This window comes from Cannabis sativa, chromosome 2 (genome assembly GCF_029168945.1).
Source record: "Cannabis sativa cultivar Pink pepper isolate KNU-18-1 chromosome 2, ASM2916894v1, whole genome shotgun sequence".
NCBI classification, from domain to species: domain Eukaryota; kingdom Viridiplantae; phylum Streptophyta; class Magnoliopsida; order Rosales; family Cannabaceae; genus Cannabis; species Cannabis sativa.
The window spans coordinates 37791906-37803163 of record NC_083602.1 but is presented as its reverse complement, the minus strand read 5'-3'; the positions used below and the strand labels follow the sequence as shown (position 1 = coordinate 37803163).

Sequence of the window (11258 nt, the reverse complement as noted above, 5' to 3'; positions counted from 1 at the left end):
AGAAGATTTGTATGCAATTGCAGTGCAACCTGATTTGTTGGTTTGTTCATATGATGGTTGTATGGTTAATGGAGTTCGATATCATACAAAAAGTCGAGATGAAAAACGTACAACTCAAAATCATGGTGTTTTGGTTGAAGCAGAATATGAAGGAAAAATGTGTAATTTTTACGGCGTCATTGATGAAATTTGGGAAGTACACTACCTCTATTGGAATACAGTTGTATTGTTCAAATGTTCTTGGTACAATACCAATGGGAATAAAATGTATACTGAGTATCATTTTACTAGTATAAACATTAGCTCAAAATGGTTTGAAGATGAACCATTTGTTCTTGCTAATCAAGTATGTTCAGTCTTTTATTTAGATGATATTAAAAAAAATAAAGATTGGAAAGTAGTGCAGAAAGTGAATCATCGCCACATTTGGGATATACCACCAAAGCCAGATCATGGTGAAGATGATGATGAAGATCCCACTATCATCGGTTCTGAAGCATATCAAGAAGAATTTTCGAATAATATTGATTTAAATTTTGATTCAACAATAAGTAATATCAATCTTATTCGGGATGATATCGAAGATATAGAATGTGATGATAGAGTATTTAGTGATATTCCAATAAATCACAATGATGATACAGAAGAAGAACCGTAACTTGATGATTCTGAAGATATAATATTGAGTGATAAAACTAATTAGGTATAAAGTGCGTCAATTTTTTGTTTTTTTAATTTTTCAATATAAAAATTTGTTACATGCAATACTAATTAATTTGGTATTTTTCAGCTTTACAGTCATGTCAAATAAGAAGTCACGTGATCTACCATTAAGTCGTACAAGGTCATTTGGTCCAAAGAAGACACATAATAATGATTCAACATCTACAAAATCTCCACCTCCTGTGCCTTGTTCTCCAAATGAAGATTCAACAATACCATCTGATGATGAAATTCAAGAATTGTTAGGTACAACCGTTCATACATGCATGACTTAATTAAGATAATATATACATAAATATAGTTATATCACAAATTATATTGTAATTATGGACAGAATCAAAGAAGAACACCCGTGGCCCTACTCGTGGGGATGGAGTTAGACGTTCATCAAAAAATGATACAAGTAAGAAAATAATTTCTTATAGGAAAGGTGAACTTAGAGTGTATGGACCGAATGCAACTATATTTGGAAACACTGTTGGTGTAAAAGTACGTCATCATGCTCCACTTCAGTATAGTGGTTGGGCCAAAATTCCTCCAGAAGATAAGAAAGCAGTATATGCTCGCATCATGGTATACATATTTATAGTACAATTTTTATGTACATAAAGCTATAATTTTATAATTCATTTAATAATTATCTTTTTTTTAGGACATCTTTGACATAGATTTTAAAAAAGATCCATACCTCGAAACTATTTGCAATCACTATTGTCAAGAGAGATATAGGGGCTACCGTAACAAATGCCACAGTAAATACAAATCTCTTATCGAGGAAGGTAAAAATCCATTAGAAAATCGACCTAAAAAGTTGGTGCTAACAGACGAAGACTGGGAATGGATGTGTAAAAACTGTTTTTCTAATGAAGAATGGAAGGTATCATAATATTTCTTCAATTTGTACACATTTAATACTTTTAAATTCTTAATACTGACATGAAATATGTTATGTAGAAAAAGTCAGCTGCAGGTTCTAAAAATAGAGCAAAAGTTTCTTTTATGCATTCTGGTGGAACAAAATCCTTTATTCAATACTTACATGAAGAGGTAGTATTTTTTTTCGTATAATAGCATTAAAATATTATTATATTTTAATTTTATTTATTATTTAAATGTATTACAGAAATCAAAACAAAGCATAGGTGATGAAGTACAACAACAAACTATGAAGTGTGGAGAGATCGAAATGTTTCGAAAAACTCATTATACGATTGAGAATGGATGGATCAACGAAATAGCCAAGGAAAAATATGTATGTTAACTTTAAAAGTTAGTAATTTTATTTAATCGTTTTTGTAAAAGTAATAATTCATTATTTTATTGTTATTGTAGAATGAAATGGTTGAGTTGCGACGAGATAAACTTATTCAATTTGAAGATGGCTTGCTACTAGTAGTTGATGAGGCTGCTATATATAGGCAGGTGTTAGGTGAAGGAAAATACGGTTGGTTACGAGGTTTAGGTCCTACACCTGGAAAAAAGATCTCAGTGGAATTATCATCCAAACATAAAGAGATTGAAGAAGAACGTTTGGACAAATTAGAGAAAATCATTGAAGATCTAAGGAAGGACCAAGATAATAATGTTGCAAGAATCGTTCAAGAGAATATGAAAATATTCTATGAATCACAACAAGGCAGATTATTAGAGGAACGATCATCAGAGTCACCAATCAGAATTCCATCAATGGTTTTATTAGAACATAAATTTACTCTCACATATTTTTTTTTTTCATGTATTTAAAATAAATTATAACGATTTTTTTTTTTGATTCAGGATAAACAAAATAGTTTTTTCACGCAACTGGAGCCAAGTAAAGAAAAAGATCAACCCTCATCTTCACAAAAACCCACTAAATCGTCCTCAAATTTAGAAGAAGTGCGAGATTCTCCAATTAAATTTGAGATTCCTAAGGACACTCCAAAGGGTGTAAAAGCTGCATTACTAGCTGTTCGATTTATAAAAGCTTCACACACTTTTTCCATGGTCATGGACCCAGAAATTTTGGATAATGATGAATATTTACATATTTCACCTATCGATGTAATTCATCTAGGCACTATGAAACGGATTGGAGCTGCTTGCATAGTATTTTACATTAGGTAAAAAATTTATCTTTAAATTACACTTAATGCACTAAATAATATTTTTTTCCTTATTAATCTAATTGTAATATTTAGGATCTTACATGAAAAGTTGGTGAAGGCAAATCGAGCACAATATTTTCGTTTCTTTCATCCAATTTTAGCTTTGGATTCATGTCAAGCACAAAATGCAATGACAATGGCAGATCGCATGGAAGGAACAGAAGCGGGACAATTTTGGTTGCTTTCTGTTAATACTGGGTAAGAATTATTTAGTTAACTATTTATGTTATCAATATATTTGACTTACATATAATATCTTACTTTGGTGGTCAACAGAGACCATTGGATGCTAGCAATTATTGATGTATTGCGTGAAACATGTTATTGGCTTGACTCAATTGGATTACCCCCGCCTAATAAAATTAAATCTCTAATGGCAATGTAAGTTAAATAATATTATGGTTTAGTCTAATTTAATTTTTATTTTTTAAATTATTTTAATATTTCTTTTGTTTATTAGGACTTTTGATTACTACAATGCTTCCACTAATAGGCAGCCAAAAAAGTCTGGCATTACATGGAAATCTATAAAAGTAAGTTGTAAAATAAAATTACATTAATATAACAATATAGTAATTATTCTATAAATTTTAAAATATTTATGTGTTTTTATTTCATAAATATGTGCAGTGTCCTCAACAAATATCGGATTTTGAGTGTGGATATTATGTAATGAGATACATGCGTGAATTTTGCATGAATTCTAGACCTATCAATTGGCTAACCACTCAAGTAAGTTATATATATATATATATTTGGGGTATATACACTATGATAAAATATTTTTCTATTTTATTATAAATACTACTATATGAACTAATACTTACCTTACTCATTGCGATGGAATGGGAAAAAAACTTATACAAAACAAGAAATTGATGAAATTCGTTTGGAATGGGCCGACCAATTTTTAGAAGAAATTACGTAAGATGGAGTGCTTTAATTGAGTGATCACAATAAAAGAAACATTGTTATTGTGTTATGCAAACCTTTCAGTTTATTAATTTGTTTTAAGGTAGTAAGTGTTTTTTTTTCCCTAAGATGCTTTTATCTATGTTGGTTTCTTTGAAATTTTTAAGAAGCTTATTAGAGGGTCCATCTAGTATCTTTGTTTCAACAAAATTATATATATCCTATATGACTTATGTAGTTGTTTATTACATTATTTTTCTTTCAATTTTTTGTGGCGTTTATAATTTTTTAAATTTAGTTTATCTTATTCATTTATTATAAATTTAATTATTTCTTTTTACCTTTCTTTAATATTACAACAAAATATAATTTATATACATATTGTTTTTTAAGAAAATATAGATTAATTTTTTTAATTTGGAGCACAAGTACAGATTTAATTATGTTTTTATGTTTACTATTCTTACATATATATTATATTATATTCTACATTTATTAATTAGTTATAATACATAAAACACTTTAACTAGAAATATTTATTTGCTAGTGTAAAAATATGATATAATTTAGTAGCAATAAATTTATAATTGCAATAAATTCTAATATACACAAAATGCATCAACTTTATATTTTACGCCAATATAAAATTTTAGCTACAAAAAATACTAGTAGCTAAAAGTATTCATATGCCACCAAAATTTTTAGTAACAAGCATATTTAGTGTCATTTTGATTAAAACTCATTTTGCTACTAAAATTTAGTAGCAAATTTTTATTTAGTGCTCAAAATGTTAGCTACCAAAGATAATTGTAGCTAAAAATATAAATTTGCTACTAAAATATTTGGTAGGAAACTCATATAGTATTTTTTTATTAGAACTTGCTACAAAATTATTTTGCTACGAAAATTTAGTAACTAATATTAATTAACTGCTACCAACTACATTTGGTAGCTAAACTTTCGTTGCTAAAAAGTTGGTTTCTTGTAGTGACTTGTGAAAGTGTAACTGTATAATGAGTAATTCTTTCTTGGACCACCACTACTAATCTAACTCTATGATTTGCCTATACAAGTAGGAGATTTCTAAGATTGAATATTTATATCATTTTGGGATAGAATTTCGGGAATATAATCATATACGTCATTTAATTTCTCAAGAGAAAATGACGTGAAATGATTTATAGACCATTCATCCAATGATATGTTATTAAGCTGATTCGAAATGAATAAGCTAAGAGGAATTAGGATAATTTCGTTTTAAATAAGAATCCAACGATGCTCCGATTAGCGAGAGTCAAAGTAATCTTATACATACAATCTTCTTGTTTCATATTGTAAAATACTAGTCTAAGGTGTCATCAATTGATGAACAGCTAGATGTTGCATAGACAATATTTATCTTTCGAGATCTAACACTATTATGTTAATCTAATGGTGAAAATCCATTAGGGATTTATCTCATTAGAAAAACAAACCAAGTTAGACCAACAATGAAGATTCGAAATTAAACTACAATTTAATAACAGAAAATAACATGGTTCAATACAAATTCATACACAATTCAGAAATTATGAAGCACATAACAAGTAGGAATGACAACTGAAAATACTATAACACACAATCCTAAATAATTTCCAAGGTTTTCAACAAACTGATATCAGTGTCCCGTTTAGGCCAGAGTCAAAGCTACCATTCATTGAATAGAGGTTTCAGCTCATCTAAAATGATCAACATTCTAGCAACCTTTTATTCGATCAAGATTGGAATGTGGTTGTCCCGTTTAGGTGAGAGTCAAGGCTATTCTATCTTATGAGCTTCCACCATTGTTTCATATTCTTGCAAGTCTTATACAGTCGCCACCATTAGGGTGATCATAAACTATATAAAAAACTTACAAGATTACTTATCTTTCAGATTAAACGGTGTTAACTTGCTAATGAACGTTCCTCCATTAGGGAGGATTACTCACTTAAACAATAGCTATGTAAAACCAACAATGGAGATCGAATATCCTTATAATAATAAAGCTCATTATTTAATGAAAGTTGTATTTTCTTCTAATATTTATTTTAATCAATTTATTTTAAATATATATTTATTTAATTAAAATTTCCAATTTAGAATGAAAAATTCCAAATATAAATTTTAATTTAATATTTATAAATTATACTTAGATGGATATGAAAATAACGTGAATTATTTCGATCTTAGTAATAATTTCCATAAATATTTAGAAAATTATTCAATTTAAGTTGTTTCAAAATTAATTTAAATTAATTTACAACTCAAAATTTAATTTTCTATAAATATATATTGCATTTCGAAAATGCTTTCAAAAAAAAAAAATAAATCCTGGAAAATTACTCTAATTTTATGTTGGCCCAAAATTAATAAAAATTAATTTTCAACAAAAAAATATAATTTCCTTATTTAATTAAATATCTAAGAAAAATTTCAAATATTTAAGTATCATGATAAAGAATCAACCTAAATATTAATTTTCTATGTAATTAAATACACTAGAAAAATACTTCAAGCAAAACAGATAATATCTATCTAAACTTTCATGGACTAATGAATTCAATTTCTAATTATAATATATTTTAGTTCATTTATTTTAATTAATCATTAAATGAAAAAATCAATGATTTAAGTTGGTCCAAAATTAAATAAATAATTTTCAACTTTAATCTATTTTTCAAATAAAATTCGAAATTTCTTCATTAAAGAAATGCAATTTCGAAATTTTGGGAAATGATTAATAAAATAAAATAAAATATATTTTGAAATTATTCAAACTTAAGTTATTCTGAATTAAGATTCCGAACTTATTAAAATAATTTTCAACTTTAATTAAATAACATGAAAATAACAATATTTAAGTATCATTATGAAAATCAACTTAGATATTGAAATTTTCAATTTAATTAAATGTATTAAATTCAAGAAATAAATAATTAAGTAAAGAGGAAACTTAATTATTAATTCTAGTTTAATACCAAGAAAATATACTAAACTTAGATTGTTCCAAAATTAATTATGAAACAATTAATTTCACAATCAATGATATTTTTCTATTTAATATTAGAAATAATAATTAGTACTAGAAATAACTATCTAGAATATATCATTAACTAAGTGTTTTTCTAAAATTAACATTAAAATATTACATGAAAAATAAATTACATATATTTTAAAAGTTAATTATGTTGCTAATTCAATTTTAATTAGGTTAGACTAATATAATTAACCTATTACAATTATTTAAATAAGGCAAATGGGCCTTCACAATTGGGGTAGTTCATGTGAGGGGGATCTGGGTTCAGTATGTCGTACCCACTTCTATTGGCCCCCAACTCTCACACAAGGCCCAAAGAGAGGAATTTAACCTTAAAATGAACAATTGTTATTCATTGAATAAGCCCAAATCTAATTGAGCCTAAATAAATTTACTTATGTCAAAATTTATTTTAGCAACCTAGTCCATTTACTTAGTAAAAACTTAAATGGGCTTCCTATATGCATCTAAGTACAATAGCAAACATATAGGCTCACACAGGTCAAATAATTTGGATAGGCCCTATCATGTTACTAGGTTTACACAGATGAAAGAAGTACAAAATTTACCTGTTATAAATTATTTATAAGATCTATCGTCAATTGGAGTATGATTAAAATCAGATCATTGGATCTGTCAACAAGTTAATCATGGCAATTTAGATCAAATAAATAATAGGTTTGTTAAAAAAAGTTTTTGAATAAACAATATTAATAAACAAACATTGTCCATGTAACAGATGTGAAAATAAGATATTAATATAATTAAATTATTATTCTTAAACTAACCAACTAAAGGAAACTAATTTTAAAATATCTAGATTTATTTGAATCAAATTAAATTAATTATATCTAATAAGATCAATGATTTGAAAGGAAAGAATCTTTAATATCACTTTCAGATCTTATAATTTAATAAAATAAACATATTTTAAAATAGATTTGGTTAGATAATTATTATTTTAGGAATAAAATAATAAATGAATAATAATTACCATAATTATATGTCAAAATATCTCAAATTAAGCAATATTCAAATCTCTACAAAAATATCTACGGTATTTAAATATTTAAGATATGATTTATAAATTTCTAATAAGAAAAAAATGATATATATAGAAAAAATATCATTTTTAAACTTATAATTTATAAATAATTAAATATTGAACAAAATAACAAATTTTGAATTTGAAAATATTATGGTAAGTATATCTATAAAAATATCTATGTTAATTTCAAATTTATTCATTATTTAATTTGTCATATAAGATAATTTTAATATAATATTTTAAATAAAAAGACAAAGTTATCTTTAAATTTAAAATACATTAAATATCAAAATATCTAATCTTATAATTAAATAACAAATAAATATTAAAGAAGTTAACAAAATTTTAAATCTGACCATAAGAGGAAATATTTAAAAATTCGCAATTTGTGGGGAACACCATTGAACCCCAATTTTCCAAAAATCATAACTCTTTCAATTTTCATCGGAATCGAGTTCTGTAAAAACAAAAATTGCTCAATTTTTTACAAGGAATCCAAATAAAATATTTTCAAAAATTGAAAAAATAGTTTTCATGGAAAAATTCGTACAACACAAACTTTCATCACATAAACATATAAACCAACATGAAACCATCATAATCAACACAAAAACATATAACACATTGTTATAATTCATATTACATGAAAGTAAATCATTACCATGGCTATGGTGCCAGTTGTTGGAAATTATTTTACCAGGATCTAGATTTACTAACATGTATGTTGGATTAACAACCTAATATGAATTCTAAAACAAAGAAAATAAACACATATAAAGTTAGAAAACCTTACAGTGGGTGCAGCGGAATAATATGACTCCTTCCGTTCAGATCTCTAGCCCTTGATTCCTTTCTGTAGCAGAGCATCACAAAGATCTGAACCTGGATCTTCTTTTCTCCTTCTTTGATGCAGAATTTCCATAGTCTTACATACTATGATTGAGGTACCACTTGATGTGTGTGGGCACTACTCTCTCACAAGGATTTCGAAATTTTCTCTCTTTTCTCTCATAATTTCGTGGGTTTGAAGCATAAAGAGAAGAGAACAAGGGCTTCTATATATAGGGAAAAGGGAGAGCACAACTTTCCAAATAAACAGTTTCCTCTTTTACTGTGTAATTGATTAACTGCCTTATTTAGTGTGATCCACCACTTTCCTATTATTGCTAGGCTTTGATTAGCAATTACATGGAAATTAAAATTGAAAATAATAATTACAAAACAAGCAAAGGGAGTGGCCGGCCATGGAGGTAATGGGCCTCACTTGAATTTTGCAGTTTCCTCAATTTTATTTCTATTTCTCCAAAAATGCCATTTTTTCAATTCTAATCATTTAAATGCCAAAACTAATTATTTAATAACTAAAATAGATTATTAAATAATATTGTCATTTAAAATAATTATTAATTAGACATACAAAGTCTCTTAATTAATAATTAAACCTAGAAACCCTTTTATTTACGATTTCATCCTTACTAAGTGAGAATTCATAAAGTAGACATAGTCTAACTTTTAGAATTATAATTGATTAATTAAAATCAATTAACAGAGTCTTACAAGGAGTATGGTCTCAACTAGTATGGGGACCATGGGTCTATATAACCGAGCTTCTAATAAGTTGAACCGAATTTACCAAGTAAATTCCCTAACTTATTAATTCCTCATTGAATCCACACTTAGAACTTGGAATTGCACTCTCAGTCATACAGAACGCTCTATATAATCCATGATATAGACACGTCATTACTTATCCATTGTTATAACCCTAATCTGATCAATGATCCTCTATATAGATGATTTACACTGTAAAAGGATTAAATTACCCTAACACCCTACAATGTACTTTATCCTTTAAACATTTAACCCTGTATAAATGATATTTCAGCTAAGTGAAATGAGATCTCCACCATTTATCCTCATTTGGTTTAGCTCGAACGAAATCATCCTTTACTTTCTATTTGCCAAATAGAAGCTATAAATTCCATATTTATGTTAGCGGTCGCACTCAATTGCATTACCGTGTTCCCAAAATGTACGTATCACCCTGACCCAAAAGTAGGCTTGTAACACCCTAACTAAATTAGGCGTATTACGTGATTTTCAAACGTACTGTGCAGCTCGTTGCTAATCAACGAGGTTTATGGAAAAACGTGATTAATTAAAATTTTGCTTTTTAATTAAATTTATAAACCATATTACAAAAGACTCGGGATCCCGATTATAAAAAAAATCATTTACAAAAAGTTTAACTGTTTAACCATTACATAAAAATAAAAGTCGTCTAACGACCAGTTACAAAAATTCAGCCTTGCTGTCCCGAGGATCGTACGCTCCAGGCCTAACCGCCCCGACATGTACAATCTCATAAGCTCGCTCACGGTCCATCAGCTATAGCCTTGCCTTTACCTACACATGAACATAAACTGTGAGTCGACAGACTCAGTAAGAAAAGCATAATAATATCATACATAATTCTAACTGCCGTGTCCAACACGATACTGAGTCTCGCTACTGCCATGTCCAACATGGTACTGAGCCACTACTGCCATGTCCAACATGGTACTGAGTTTTGAACGTTCACAGGGACGGTACTATTGACAAGTATCTTCCTGATCGGTCGAACCGGTCATACTCCGGCTGCTGGTCATACTCCACTCGTACCGACGGGATAGGTCAATAGCACTAAACCACCAACCAAATGTCAGCCTGATCGGTCGAACCGGTCATACTCCGGCTGCTGGTCATACTCCAGCCTGTACCGACGTGACAGGGTTGGATGGTTCGAAGCCTATATACATAACTAATGTAATCTAACAGGCTTCCTACATGCACGCTAAACATGTAATCTACATATGCATACTGTTATACTAATCTTACCTGGATTCCGATTTCAGGTGTGCCGGTCAACCTGACTGGAACTGAAGCTGAGCGGCGGATTACTGGCTCCTAAACCATAAAAATCACAACGCTATAACTGACACGCTAAATCACTTCCCGGGGACTAAAACTAGGAACTAAAAGTTTCCCTATCGATAAAAAGCATGGCAATACCCCTAAAAACATAAAAACGAGGAAAACTAGGGTTCTGAAAAATTCCCCAACCAATAGGTTGCCCAACCGAATTCCGGTTCGGGAATTTCCGGATGCACAACCGAATTAGGTTCCTCGCAGGCAGCAAACCAAATTTTTCATAACTCGACCAATTCAACCCCAAATGGTTCCAAACTTTCCAGACCTGTTCTATACCTTCCCTAGAACATTTCTAAGGTCTCAAACTAAACCAGAAACCACAGAATCAAAAATCACCATTGGAGCTCAAGCTTTGAGTTCCAAACTCAAGCTTGAGCAAATCCACCTAAACATGCATTCC

The 11258-nt window shown here is 28.8% G+C and overlaps 1 protein-coding gene across 1 annotated transcript; it reads left to right on the top strand.

Annotated features, from left to right (window-relative positions):
• Positions 1-1058: 1058 nt before the first annotated feature.
• Positions 1059-3671, top strand: LOC133034285 (uncharacterized). The gene is made up of 7 exons (XM_061109338.1): positions 1059-1296; positions 1376-2412; positions 2500-2825; positions 2904-3068; positions 3147-3251; positions 3331-3403; positions 3501-3671. Exons 2-7 carry the CDS (start codon positions 2062-2064, stop codon positions 3669-3671), a joined length of 1191 nt encoding a protein of 396 aa, XP_060965321.1. The 5' UTR covers positions 1059-1296; positions 1376-2061.
• The last annotated feature ends 7587 nt before the right edge of the window (positions 3672-11258 follow it).